We start from the raw sequence: 15213 nt of genomic DNA, 5'->3' as shown, positions 1-15213 counted from the left end.
CCTCACATGTGGGTACACTTAAAGGATATGGCTAGGCCTGCAGAGCAGAAGCTGATGCACTTTCCCAACCAGCCATAGGCATAGAGTCTGCAGGACTGCACCCCCGTACCTAGTTGCAAGTGGAACAGAGATAGCAAGGAGGATGCTCACCCTCCAGGAATGGTGGTGATAGTCCATGCCCCAGGTGTGTTGCTTGCCATGTGGAGAAAACATGGCTAAGAACAAGGACAGAAAAGGAGCAAAAGGGCAAGAGATCCCACAGATAAAGCCAGAATGGCACATAAGCAGGAATCTTGGGCAGAGAGATTTCACCCACTGGCCAACAGAGTCTGAAGAATGTCAGTCTATTACCAGTCGTAATAACTACTAGCCTCCTTCTCACTTTCTCATTTTTTTCTTTTTCCCATGATTCCTCCTCTTCCTCCCTTTGAGAAAGCAGCGTGGAGATAGAAGGAAAAGGACTAGAATAGGCCGGGTGTGGTAGCTCACACCTATAATCCCAGCACTTTAGGAGGCCATGGCAGGTAGATCATTTGAGGTCAGGAGTTCAAGACCAGCCTGACCAACATGGCAAACCCTGTCTCTGCTAAAATTACAAAAAATTAGCTGTGCGGTAGTGGCACGCACCTGTAATCCCAGGTACTCAGGAGGCTGAAGCAGGAGAATTGCTTGAGCCTGGGAGGCAGAGGTTGCAGTGAGCTGAGATCCCGCCACTGCATTCCAGTCTGAGACCCTGTCTCAAAAAATGAAAAGAAAAAATGACTAAAGTATAATATAAATAAATAGTATTTCCTCCAGTGAAGGCTCCTTAAAGGAATGGCTGATTCCAGATCAGGGATTTGAACTATTCATAATGAGTCATATTTTGTGCCAGAAAGCGAAGAAGCAACCAAAACCAATGGATTCTATCAAAAGGACACAGGAGTCAACATGAAAGACTGCCTGTGGCCTAAGAAGAGAGTATTTGAGCATCCAAAAGAATAATGATGCAACTGATTTAAATGCATTGAATAGGCCGGGCACGGTGGCTTATGCCTGTAATCCCAGCACTTTTGGGAGGCTGAGATGTGCAGATCACTTGAGGTCAGAAGTTCAAGACCAGCCTGGCCAAAATGGTGAAACCCCGTCTCTACTAGAAATATAAAAATTAGCCAGGCATGGTGGCAAACGCCTGTAATCCCAGCTACTCAGGAGGCTGAGGCACGAGAATTGCTTGAACCCAGAAGGTGGAGGTTTCAATGACCTGAGATTATGCCCCTGCACTCCAGCCTTGGCAAGAGAGTGAGACTCAGTCTTTAAAAAAAAAAAAAATTGACTATATCAAAACTTATAGGTTCATATTGATCCCATCCCCCGCCTTCCCCACACACAAGTTGTCATTGGGCCACCATTTGAAGTATTTAGTGAATGAATTCCCTGTTCTGAAGTTGAAAGGAAAAAAATTCACATTCATTCATTCTGCCCTTCTTGTATAAACTGTATTTCAGAGTAACCAAACAGCACTAATTGAAAAGAGAATTCTCCTTTACAAAATCATTTTAGCTAATAGAGAAGATATTCATAGAATTAGAAAAAAGTTATCATTTTGCAACTAATGAAATTTTGATTCAGACAGTGATCATCAAGAAATAAAACCATTAGGTTAGAGATTGATGACAACCCTTACAATAGGGGAATGAGGCTGTCATCGCCTGAACCCACCCAAAGTGGGACAACTAGACATGATGTGATAGGAAGCATTGTGCCACCCCCCACCCCCCAGTCCGCAGTACAAAGCTGACCTCGACTGGACATCAAGCATCGAGAGTTAACTTCCATTTAGAGAAATGTGGGAGACAGAGGAACATGCTACAGAGCAAATGATCCAGTTTCAGCAATAGGTCAGCAGCACAGGGGAAGGATGAGAACCCACCACAGATAAGAGATTTAACAGACTTAACACAGATGTAGTATGTGGACTTTGTTGGGATCCTGACTTAAGCAAGCCAACTTTAAAAAAATTTGAGGCCGGGCATGGTGGCTCACACCAGCACTTTGTGGGGGTTAAGGCAGGAGGATCACTTGAGGTCAGGAGTTCAAGACCAGCCTGGCCAACATGGCAAAACCCTGTCTCTACTAAAAATATGAAAATTAGCTGGGTGTGGTGGTGCACACCTGTAATCCTAGCTATTTGGAAGGCTAAGAGAAGAGACTTGCTTGAACCCAGGAGGCAGTGAACCAAGTTGTAGTGAGCTGAGGTCATGCCACTGCACTCCAGCCTGGGTGACAGAGCAAGACTCTGTCTCAAAAAATTAAAAATAAAAATAAGAAACTATTTTTGAGACAATTGGGAAAATTATGGGCTATTGGTGGCTATCAAGTAAGAAGAGTTAATGTTGACAGTGAATGAATGAGGTGGAGGTTATGAAAGAAAGTGATCATATTTTTTGAGGTGCATACTGAAGTATGTAGGAGTGAAATGACATGTGGTTTGACTTGTGTTTGCCTGAAAACGCTCCCCTGAACAAGACAAGGATAGTGAAGGAAACATGGCAAGCTCTTGATGGCTGTTGGACCTGAGTGGTGAATAGATGGGTGTTCCAACCTCTCTACTCTAGAATATGTTTGAATTTTCACTAAGAATATTTTCTTCCAGTAACTTACTCTTCCTTTCCTTAGGAAAGAGGAGCAAAAATCTCCTATCTGGCCTAAGACAAGAATATAATTGTGGAACGGCCTAAACACTCCTCGCTGCAATGAGTATTTATTAAGCAACCGTGTGCTAGGCAAGGAGAGAGTGTGCAAGATCTAAGCTTTGCAGTCAGAAGCCTTGGTTTGAGCCAATTCTGTTGCTATCAGTTTGATCCTGGGCAAGTTGCTATTTCTCTTTGAGCTTTCACTTCCCTGTCGGTATATAATCTGCTCCACAAACTGGTAAAGGCAGTAACATCTCTGCTTTCTGAACTACTCACTCAACTCCCACAGGCCTTACTAGCAAGAAGTCTAGCATCCTCCTTGGAGGACCTTCCCCGTCCCTTCCTCACTGTTTGGAAATCTGGGTCTCCTCAGCCCGCAGGTGGGCGGACCTCGCCCTGGTACCCGGAGTGCCGTCCCTCTCATGGCCACATGGTGCAGACCTTGGAGCTTCACTATCCTGCCCGGCTACTCTGTCACGGGACAGCCTTGCTGATTCCCAGCATGGCCTTGAGTGAGGGGTGAGGGGATGGCTGGAACCCCAGAATGAAATCTCTTAGTTCACATTCTCGTTCTCTGAAATGACTCATAAAGGCACAGCACGTCATGGCTGGCCCGCAGCCTTATGTTGTGCAGGACAAGCCCTTTCTATCGAACAAAATACGAACCCCATTATATGGCAGGTGCTGCTTTAGGGGCTTGGGATATATTTGTGAACAAAAAGGACCCCTACTCCCCTCAGGGGGAGCTTGCTACTCTATCCTGTATAACTGAGTGCCACAAAAATGATCCTTCAACAGAAATCAGGTCATTTCTTCAGATTGAAAAAACTTTGTATCTGTCGCCTCACTTAAAATGACTCTTATCCATCTTACAGAATTGTTATGAGGATTACATCAGATTTCTTCACTGGGCTGGCCTCATAAAGGTTGTGTTTTGCTCACTGCTTTTTTTTTTTTTTTTCACTCTATCCTGTGAGATATATTCTCAGTCCCTAAAACAGTCCCTGGCACATAGTAGTAGTCTAGGATGTGCGCGCGTGTGCGTGCACACACACACACACACACACGTGCACACACAGTGATGGAATGAGCCTGCGAAGAGGGTGATCTCAGGAAACATTCGCTCTGTAGATTCTCAGTCGGTCTGGGGTGGGTCTGAGACTGCATTTTTCACTGGCCCCTGACAGTGGCTCTTGTCCAGGAGGACACTTAAGTGGTGAGGCGGAGCGGTGCATTTTGAGTGGCAGTGGAGTGGAACCATTAGGTACTTGGTGTCTGGAGTCTGACAGATGCGTCCTCACCATTCTTATCTTTGTGGCCTTGGGCAGGTTACATAACCCCAGTAAAATTGAGTTGTCTCACCTCCAATATGGCAATACCCACTAGAGCTGCCTGGTGAATAGTATTGACCCAGTCAACTTGATATTTTAGTGCTCTGTCCAGTAAAATTAAAAAACCCCACACGCTGAGGCTACTTTTGTATTGCCTTCAGAATGCCATAGCCCTCTGAAGCAGAATCACTGGATATAAACAAAGATACTTGCCATAAGAGTTTTAACTTTCACATTTTGCCCTGTATAGCTCTGATTTTTTGTTTTTACTATTTTACAAGAATATATTCATACGTTAGTTGTGTAAAGCAAATATATACATATAATTAATATAATTACAGTAGAAAATTAAGCTTGACCATGGCTTGAAGTCTTTGTGGAGGGCATGTGGGGCGACTTGATAAAACCCGTGGCCCTCTCAAAGCATTCACTGAGTGTTGAGTGCTGAGTGCGCTGCTGGGCGCAGTACCCAGTGCAGTGAGAGTGCGAGGACTGCCACGCATTCATGCCCGTGCGTCCAGAAGGCAGGCTTTCCTTCCTCTTCTCCACTGCTCTTTCCAGCAACCCATGCTGTGCTTACAGTGTGCTAGGGATTCAATACACATTTGATGAATGTACAAATGATCAGTTCTTTTCGCCTCAGGTGAACTCTCGCAGGTGGTCAGGTGGAGGAGTAAGGGCTGGGGCAGCTTTAGCCAGCTGGAGTTGGCCTTAGGTGCAGAAAGACCCAGCAAGGGCCCACAGCACACAGGGTGGATGTCTTCAGTTGCTGAATCAAACCCTAGACAAACGCTGAGGGAGCGAGTCACGCTGAGGCACAAAGCAAGGTGTTGGCCATGGAAACACATTCAGGTCTTTTACATAGTGTTCTGCGATGGTGCTCACTGGGGGTTCCAGAGCAAATAAAAGGTTGGACTTAATTGTACGTGCCCAAAGAGAGGGTATGCTGAGCACTGTGCTTAGCAGAGCACCAGGCAGGAGTGGGGAGGAAGGAAAGGCCTTTGTGGCTTATTCTCTGACATTTCGACAGGTGTAAAGGGCTGCCACCGACAACTCCTCTGACCAGGGGCTGCCCCAGGAAAATAGTAGACGTCAACACGCCCTGAGAAAGTGCTCTCCTGTCTCCCTGAAGACTGCAAAGGAGGGAGGGAGGACCCGGACTTCCCAGTTCTCCTCCTTTTTCAGCTCTGGATGGGACTTCATAAAGCCCAAGGATATTCTTGGAGTGGGAAAAAAGCTGCAGGATTGGGTGCAGGGAGCTGACTCCATGCTGATATTACAAATCCATGATGTGACTAAAAGTGGCGTGAAAAGATTCTTCATCAAGAGGTCGCAGAAGGAAACGCCTCCAGCCCTGCTGAATGTCCCCCTCCCATTCTCTCTCTCTCCAGGTGACCCTGTACAAGGACTCTGACGGGGAGGACTTCGGATTCAGTGTAGCAGATGGCCTGCTGGAGAAGGGGGTGTATGTCAAAAAGATTCGCCCAGCTGGGCCAGGAGATCTTGGTGGCTTAAAGCCCTATGACAGGCTCTTACAGGTAAGACCTCAGGTGGAATTTTCATTCCTTGCAAGTAATCTCTCACTGGGAGTTTCCTCCACATCCTCCTGCATATTTGGGGCCCTTTGCTTTTTTCCCCTTTTTTGTCATCAAAATTACAGAATCAGTGAAGCAAACAGCTGAATAAAGAATTTTCAGCTCTAGTAAATTCTAACCCAGCCCCCAAACTTGTGTGATTTCTTATCAGTTTTTTGTTGTTGTTGTTGTTTTGTTTTGTTTTTGTTTTTGTTTTTTTTAAACGGAGTTTTTTCGCTCTTGTTACCCAGGCTGGAGTGCAATGGCGCGATCTCGGCTCACCGCAACCTCCGCCTCCTGGGTTCAGGCAATTCTCCTGCCTCAGCCTCCTGAGTAGCTGGGATTACAGGCACGCGCCACCATGCCCAGCTAACTTTTTGTATTTTTAGTAGAGACGGGGTTTCACCATGTTGACCAGGATGGTCTCGCTCTCTTGACCTCGTGATCCACCCGCCTCGGCCTCCCAAAGTGCTGGGATTACAGGCTTGAGCCACCGCGCCCGGCTGTTTTTTGTTTTTTGTTTTTTGTTTTTTAAGCTCAGAACCATCTTTCCCAATCTCATGCTCATTTCTCAGACTCCACCCAGCTACAGGTCATCTCCCAGCCTCGCATAGTAGTGCTGTAAATATGGTTCTCTGACTCTAGGTGCAACCAGTCTAGTCCTTCCTACCTCTTGTCTTCTACATGACCTATAAGGCCCAGGGATTTGGCCTCTCTCTCCCTTGCCAGCATCTTGCTTCCCCTCCCCTCCCCTCCCCACCCCACCCCCCCTCTCTCCTTTCCTCCCCTCCCCCTTCCTCCTCTCCTCTACCCTCCCCCTCCTCTCCCTTTTCCTCCCCTACCCCTCTCCTCCTCCCTTTCCTCCCCTCCCCTCTCCTCTTTTCTTCTTTCTTGACAGAGCCTTGTTCTGTCACCCAGGCTGCAGTACAGTGGTCTGATCTCCACTGCAATCTGTCTCCCAGGTTCAAGCGATGCTCCTGCCTTGGCCTCCCAAGTAGCTGGAATTACAGGTGCCTTCCACCACACCCAGCTAGAAAGCAATTTGCTAATTGGAGGGTTGATGATAGAACTTTTGAAGTTGATGGAAGGCTGGATTCTTTTTAGAGACAGGGTCTCGTTCTGCCTCTCAGACTGGAGTACGGTGGCACCATCCCAGCTCACTTCAACCTCCACCCCCCGGGGTTCAAGCGATTCTCCTGCCTCAGCCTCCCGAATAGCTGGAATTACAGGTGCATGCCACCACCCACAGCTAATTTTTGTATCTTTAGTAGAGACGAGGTTTCACCATGTTGGCTAAGCTGGTCTCAAATGCCTGACCTCAAGTGATCCGCCCCCTCGGCCTCCCAAAGTGCTGGGATTCTAGGCATGAGCCACCGTGCCTGTCCTCTTCATTTACTCTCTAGCCTCAACTGGATTTATTTCAAGAATGGTGTATGCCGCCACCTCCTGGCCTTTGCAACTGCTGTGCTCCGAGTTTGTGGTGCTCCTCTGCTAAACATGCACAGGGTCCTTCCCGGCTCCTTCCTCTACTTCAGGTCCCCGCTCACACGCTGCCACTTAAACCACTCGGCCTGCCTCTGCATTCCTTACCCTGCTTTCTTGGTTTGCAGTACAGCCAGACATGATGCTAGTTATGTGCTCATTCTGTGTTGCCCGCTAGAATGTAACTCCATGAGGGCAGGGATTTTACTCTCTGCTGTATTCTCAGTTCCGAGAACAATGCTGTCACATAAAAGTGCTCAGTACTGTGCAGCAGAATAGCAGCATGTGGGCCCTGAGCCTTGTCATATGCTCTTCCCTTTCTCTGAACACCCTTCTAATCCCTAGGCCTTACCTGCCTCGCTCTGACTCAACTTTTTGGTCTCATATAGATTAGCGATTCTCAACCTTGACTGAAAAAATGGAATCACCTAGAGAATGTATCCCAATGTCCGGATCAAATGCTACACCAATTGAACCAGCAACTCTAGGATGATACGGCATTGGTTTGTTTTTAAAGCTCCCCCAGTGATTCCAGCGAGCACCCAAATTGAAAACCACTAGCTTAGAGGGCTTTTCTTCAAAGCCTAATTTCACCAGACACCACCCAACCTCCTTTACCTCAAGTCTGGACTAGGGGCTCCTCCTTTATAGAATAGCAGCTTTTGAATTGGCATTATTAAAACTGCCTGTTCGGAGTTTGCAGAGAGCCAAGATCACGCCACTGCACTCCAGCAGCCTGGGCGCAGAGTGAGACCCCCATCTCAAAAAAATATAAAAAACCCTCCTGTTTCCCTGCAGGTATTCCCAGCAGATTGGAAACTTTTTGAGAGCAGGGCTAGTTAGTACCTTACTCTCTCATTTCCCATTATATGGTGCTTGATAGCTCAGTAATTTCTCACAGTATCTGAAACCAAATTAACCTTGCTTACTTAACATAGTACCATTGTGGTCAGATATAGTTTTATTTAGTAAAGCAGATTTCTGATCTTATGTACAGTTTTTAGGAAGAGCATTTTGCAGGAAAAAGGGGTGGGTTGAAGCTAGACTTAGCAGCGTACTCACTTGGATAAAGTCCTTCACCAAACAGCTGACTTTCAAAGCAGGAGGCTGCCACTAATTGGTTACTTTCAGTGTGTTCATTTATCAATTTAATAGTTTTGGAATCAATTCTGGTATGATTTTTACTATAGCAATAGAGGTTGGTCTTATCCTAGCAGTTTGGGGACACTTTGTTTTCCATAGACACACTATTATTTGCTGAATGAATAACTATGGACAAGTTAGTTAACCTCTATGAGTATCTTCCTAATCCATAAATTAGAGCTAGACCTACTCTCATGAAGTTGAGGCTGTAAAAGTAGACTACATTCCGATTGTAAAGGGTCTTGAATGTGATGTTAAAGCTCTTGAACTTTATGCTGGGGGCATATTAATTTCATAAGCAGGATAATGACATAATTGGTAACATAGAAAGGCAATACAATATTATTGTGGGTGTATTAGGGGTGAGTTGGGGAGGGGAAGATCACAGGCAAGGAGACCAGGTAGGGGTAGGTAAGATAAGACAATTGTTTTAGAACTAATGAGTCTTTAATATTTCAGCACATAGTGATAGAGCATTCTGGGAAGCAGTTGGTGGTTTGGATCCGTTGTTGGGAGAGAGGTTAGAGCCAGAGTTAGAGATTTAGGATACTGAAGGGTGGGGTTTAGGTCAAATTGTCCTACGTGGCCTTGTAACAAAGAGGAAAAGGGAACCAAGGATGGATTCTAACAATAACAAAATTTATCTATCTATGAATGACAGTTTCTCTCTCATCACCCAGGCTGGAGTGTAGTGATGCAATCTTGGCCCACTGCAGCCTACACCTCCTAGGTTAAAGCAATCCCCCTGCCTCAGCCAGCTCCAGAGTAGCTGGGATGACAGGTGCCCACCACCACACCCAGCTAATTTTGTGTTTTTAGTAGAGACAGAGTTTCAACATGTCGGCCAGGCTGGTCTTGAACTCCTGACCTCAGGGGATCTGCCCATCTCGGCCTCTCAAAGTACTAGGATTATGGGTGTGAGCCACTGCACCCAGCCACAATAACCAAATGTAAAGAACAGGAAGAAATAAAGGGAGGAAAGGGCTGAAAGCAAGCAGTTAAAATGGTAACAGGATCAAAATGACGTGGGGTTGAAGAACCAAGGAAGGAGAGTTTTAAGGGTGAGGAGGTGTCAAGAGCAGCAAATGCTAAACGCCAGGGAGGATGCAAACTCCAGAGCATTCCTGGATTTGACAAGTGGGGTCATTTGCCAGCAGTGCAATGTGTCGTGGAGGGGGACCTGAGAACACTGAGAGAATGGGAGGTCAAGAAGTAGAAGCAGCATGTGAGTGATTTTAACAACTTTTGTTGGTGAAGAAGTGGAAGAAGATAGGTGCATGTGTAAGCTTAAGAGGGGGCTAAAGCTCATTTAAAAAAATTTTTTTTTAATCCTTAGTAGAAACCGGGTCTTACTATATTGCCCAGGCGGGTTGCAAACTCCTGGCATCAAGCGATCCTCCCATCTTGGTCTCCTCAAGTGCTGCAATGATGGGTGTGAGCCACTGCACCTGGCTGAGCGCCACTTGTGAGAGAGGTAGTTCAGCACCATGATTCAGAGCACAAGCTTTGGAATCAGCCAGTTGGCCTGGGATGACATCCTACAACCCTTACCGACTGCTGATCTAAGGCAAAGCTCTTAACCTCTCTGTGCCTTTTCTCATCTGTAAATTAGGGATAATATTCAGCACTTGAAGCACCCCCACTGTGGGTAAGCCACCTCCTTAGCATGAGGATAGGTAAGACGTGTATGTTTCCTTGCCCTTGAGAGCCTTTCAGTTTGAGCCAGTAGCCATGTCACCGCATAGTCAGAGCAGGGATAGACCTCACAGTGCTCATTTTGGCACCTTCGTGACTCCAGACAACTTGTTGCGCCTGAAGTGTTACTCGGAATTATGTACGATGATAATTCAAAATGGCTCTTCTTGTCCTTTCAGGTGAATCACGTCCGAACCAGAGACTTTGACTGCTGCCTTGTTGTGCCCCTCATAGCAGAATCCGGGAATAAGCTGGACCTGGTTATTAGTAGAAACCCATTGGCTTCACAGAAGTCTATAGAACAACAGAGTCTACCAGGCGACTGGAGTGAACAGAACAGTGCTTTTTTCCAGCAGCCTAGCCATGGTGGTAATTTGGAGACACGAGAACCCACTAATACATTATAGCAACGCTTTTTATAAAGCAGGACAAAAGACAATATCTACATGGTGCTAAAAATACCTTTAAGATTTCTGTGACATCTGAAGCACAGATAATCACGTGGCATTAACTGCAAGCACAGGGGTCTTGTAAATCTCTCTCATGGCTCATGTTCACTTCCCTTTTCAAGTTGAAGAGGTTTCTTTTTTGGTGACCACTATGGTATATGGCGGGCAATGCCCTGCCAGGCCCAATGGTAGAGAAAAATAGGCCGCCCCCCAACCCTACGATGAACATCAGAGGAAATTTTTTACAAGTTCATCTTACTATCACTTTTTAAAAAGAGAAACATCTGTTTGAAAATATTCTCTATGATGATTTCCTTAATTCACTTTGAAATCAGTTTCTTACTATGAAGTCGTTAATGTAAGAACTTGACCAACAAGGCTTTTCTTCTCCTAAGCTGGCTCTACTAGGGGAATGAGTGTTTGGTAAACTGCTGGGACGGCCACAGTGGGAGGGGTACAGGTATAAAATTATCTTAAAATGTTTCAGCAATGATGCACGTAGGAGACCATAATAGGTGGTGGTAACTGTTTTGCCCAATTATAGGAATGATTTTAAGATGTATGCTATTCCCTATGCAACAAATTATCAAACAGGATATGTCTTGTGACCTGTTTTTTTTTTTTTTAAGGACACATTTTTAATAGCTGAAAATCTCTGATAATGAATTAGAGTGTGTAGTAAACAAGATAATTAGCTATATTATCTTATTTTTAAATTCAAGACTAAGAACTTGAGAGAATGAAGAGTCTATTAAAATGAGGTTCATCTTAATGATAGGCAAATCAAACTCATACTGCTTGATATGTGTTGAAAACTGGTAATACCGAGGGTGTACAGCACATGTACTTAAAAATGACACTGGACTATCTATCTTTTGTTCTGAGCCATGCCACTTACCGAAATTGTAAATACATTTTTCACAAATGCATTGCCAATTATTACCATCCCTCAAAGCAATAAATTGTGACAGTTGCTTTAAATGTTTGTCAGCAACTGTTTTCATTTGTTCAGATATTTTGAATAGCTACACTAATAACTGTTATTTGGTGAATATAAAAAAATAGATCTGTATATTGATGGTAGACTCTCCATATTGAAATGATTATTTTCCAAACATTTTCATTTTGGTCAGTAATTCAAACTACCACTTAGGCAAAGCATTCGAACACTGTGTCCTTTGTTTAAGAAAAAAAAAAATCACCTTTTTGTGCAAAACAAATATTTATTTCAATCACATTTCAGAACTGCCAGGGCAGGAAAGTATAAAGCAGAATCATGTTAAGAAAAAAAAAAAAAAGATCATGAGTCACTTAAATATGTATTTTTATTTGTAACAAGTATTAAACTGTAAAGTATTTTTGTACAAATTTAATACTTTAATAGCATGGTATTTATCGTCTATGTATGGTTTTGGGGAATTCAAAATTGTTCAAATATTTGTATGGAAAAAAAAACCCTCTACCAAATGGAATAAACAGTGATTTTAAAAAGCCAAATAAATAGGACATGCATTATTGGTGTTTTCAGTGTTCTACCCTGAGTTCTATACAATGTTTTTTTGTTTTGTTGTTGTTTGAGATGGAGTTTCACTCTGTTGTCCAGGCTGAAGTCAAGTGGCATAATCTCAGCTCACTGCAACTCTTGCCTCCAGGGCTCAAGTGATTCTCCTACGTAGCCTCCAGAGTAGCTGGGATTACAGGCACCCACCACCACACCCAGCTAGTTTTTTTTATTTTTAGTAGACACAGGGTTTCACTATGTGGCCAGGCTGGTCTCAAACTCCTGACCTCAAGTGATTCCCCTGCCTTGGACAGGCGTGAGCAACCACATCCAGCCACAGTTATTTTTGTATACTTTTCTAAAGGTGAAAGGTTTTCCTATCAATCAACCTGAAAAGCATCACTGAAGACTAGGAACCTAGGTTTTGAAACTGGATCCAGTTTTTATTTCAGGCTCCAGTACTTAATGGTAGTAGGAAATTTACTCACCGTGAGTCAGCTTCTCTACCTGAAACTGAAGGTCATGTCTGTACCACAGAACCATTCAGAAGATGAGGAGTGAAATATAGGAGAATGGACTAAAACACACACACAGAAATATCTGCAAGACTAATGGTATATTTACTGTAGGTGGCAAATTTTGGTCAAGTATTACAACATCCACCCTCAGAGAAAATTACATGTATTCTATGAGATAGATTTACATATAAACTATTAAAACACACAAACTTTATGCTACCTTAAAAAAAAAAAAAAAACCTATATAGTCTCAACATTTTCATTTCTGCAAACTGCCCTGCAGGCCTCGTAAATTCACATTCATTTTTATCCAGTTGGATTCAGTATACCCAGGGTTACATTCTGAAAAGCAGATTATTTTCTAGCACCTGAGAGTCATATGACCCCAAGTGACAATCTATTATTGCAAAAATCCAAGCAATTGTTCAAATATTTATTGCACTATATAGATATATAGTGTCTCCTCACTTCTGCATCAAGCATGAGGCTGAAGCCAATGAAATATGTAGTTAGAACAGACTCTGTGGATAAAGGCAAATGAGAAGCTCTATCTCATAAAAGATGGATATTTCAGTTGTAGCCAAAACTGAAACAAATCAACAATAGAAAATAGCTGTTAAAAACAAGGTTTGAGGGAGGCGCATCTCACACATTCACGTGAACACCCATGCATCAGGCTTATGACCTAAAAAAGGATCTTAATGAAATTTTACACAGTTTTGAATTGGGTCAGTTATTTGTATTTTGGCCAATAGTACATTTATAATACGAGACTTCGTGCTTTGGAATATTCAGTTATAGTATTAGTTTCATTGTGTTTTATGAAAAAAAAGGTATTTTCAAGTTCTTCTTGACAGTGTAGCTTTACCTGAGCCCTATACCCTGAGACATAGCCAGAGTTAAAGAAATTTTATTTCTAAAACATTACAGTAACCCTCCTGCCCATCACCTGTGTGTTCCAGGAAATGGCTTATTACAAAGAACCATCCCTTCCCCAGGTGACTTCGATAAGACTCACAGATGTTCATCCCCTGCTCCTCCATTTACTTATAACAAAATCAGACACAGACTGCCCTGAAAATTCCCATTCTTTGCTTCATAAATGATTAGCTGAATTGCTTGTACTCACTGATCTAGAGAATATATTAAGCTGCCTTCCCGCAGGCTGTTGAACTTTGACCAAATCTTAATTTAAGTCAGCATACATCCCCTCCTTGCCCCTCCTAAGAGTAATAGTATAAGAGTTAAAACTAATTAAATAGAGAACAGAAAGACAGTAGAGAAAATCAATGAAAGCAAAAGTTAGTCCTTTAAAAAGATCAAAATTCATAAACTTTTAGCTAAACTAAGAAAAAAAGAGACTCAAATCATTAAAATCGGGAATGAAACAGAGGCTTTGCTACCAACCTTATACAAATGTTAACCATAAAAAAATACTATGATCAACTGTATGTCAGAAAATTTAAAAAACATTAAATGGGCAAATTTCTAGAGGAAAAACTGTCAAAACTGACTCAAGAAGAAATAGAAAATCTAGATATATCTATAACAAGAGATGTAATTAGTAACTTTAAAACTTCCCACAAAAAAAAGCCCAGGGCCAGATTAATTAAAAGAAAAATTAACACCAATTCTTCACAAATTCTTTCAAAATAGAAGAGAAGGGAACAACTTCTCAGTTCATTCTATGTGGTCACTACTACTCTGATACCAAAACCAAAGGCACCACAAGAAAAAATACAGACCAGTATCTTTCATAAATATAGATGCAAAAGTACCCAACAAAAACCAGCAAACCAAAATCCCGCAGCACATAAAAAGATTGTACACTATGACCAAGTGAGATTTACTCCAAGGATGCAAGATTGGTTTAACATCCAGAAATCACCACCACACTGCACCAGTACAATAAAGGACAAAACACAGAAAAAGGATTCGACGAAATTCAACATTGCTTCATACACAACCTAGGAACAAAAAAGAATTTCTTCATCTCAATACAGGACTTCAAAGAAAGATTTACAGCAAACACAGTTAATGGTGGAAGATTTAATGCCTTCTCCCTAATATGACAAACAAGACAAGGATAGTCACTCTTGCCACTTCTATTCAACAGTGTACGAGAGGTTCTAACCAGGGCATTTAGCAAGAAAATGAAACTAAAGGCCTACAGATTAAAAAGGAAGAACTAAAGGCATCTCTATTTGCAGATGATATGATCTCTTCTACAGAAAATCCTAAGGAATCCACTAAAAACCTAATGTAACCTAATAAACAAGTTGAGCAAGGTTGGAAGATACAAGATCAATAGGTAAAAATCAACTGCATTTCTATGTAGTATCAGTAACCAAAATAAATTAAGAAAATAATTCTGTTTACAATAGCATCAAAAAGAATAAAAAACTTTGAAATAAATTTAACAAAAAGCATTGTAAATTTAATAAAAGAAATATAAAACTTATACTCTGAAAACGACAAAGAATTAAAGAAGAATCAAGCATGGTGGCTCACACCTGTAATCCCAGCACTTTAAAACAGGCATCCCCAAACTTTTTACACAGGGGGCCAGTTAACTGTCCCTCAGACCGTTGGAGGGCCACCACATACTGTGCTCCTCTCACTGACCACCAATGGAAGAGGTGCCCCTTCCTGAAGTGCGGCGGGGGGCCGGATAAATGGCCTCAGGGGGCCGGGCCGTAGTTTGGGGATGCCTGCTTTAGGAGGTTGAGGTGGGAAGATCACCTGAGTCCAGGAGTGCAAGATGAGCCTAGGCAACATGGTGAACCCCCACATGCAAAAAACATAAAAACTAGCCAGGTGAGAAGGTACAGGCCTGCAGTCCCGG

The 15213-nt window shown here is 43.1% G+C and overlaps 1 protein-coding gene and 1 non-coding gene across 12 annotated transcripts in view; one reads left to right on the top strand and one right to left on the bottom strand.

Moving 5' to 3' along the window:
* GRIP1 (glutamate receptor interacting protein 1) overlaps positions 1–12396 on the top strand; it is a 713425-nt gene extending 701029 nt beyond the window's left edge. For all 11 annotated transcript variants that reach the window (XM_039472175.2, XM_074402865.1, XM_039472176.2 and 8 more), the window contains 2 exons: positions 5398–5544; positions 10080–12396. In XM_039472175.2, coding sequence (XP_039328109.2) covers positions 5398–5544; positions 10080–10307 — 375 coding nt within the window. In that variant the 3' untranslated portion in view covers positions 10308–12396. The remainder of the gene's footprint in view (positions 1–5397; positions 5545–10079) is intronic.
* Positions 12397–12962: 566 nt separating this feature from the next.
* LOC120365220 (small nucleolar RNA U13) lies at positions 12963–13065 on the bottom strand. The gene has a single exon (XR_005580227.2). It is a non-coding gene; the product is annotated as a small nucleolar RNA U13 (small nucleolar RNA).
* Between the last annotated feature and the right edge of the window lie 2148 nt (positions 13066–15213).

Source organism: Saimiri boliviensis, chromosome 7, assembly GCF_048565385.1.
Source record: "Saimiri boliviensis isolate mSaiBol1 chromosome 7, mSaiBol1.pri, whole genome shotgun sequence".
In the NCBI taxonomy this organism is placed as follows: Eukaryota; Metazoa; Chordata; class Mammalia; order Primates; family Cebidae; genus Saimiri; species Saimiri boliviensis.
Note: the sequence above shows the minus strand (reverse complement) of the source record. Positions and strands in the feature narration are given on the sequence as shown.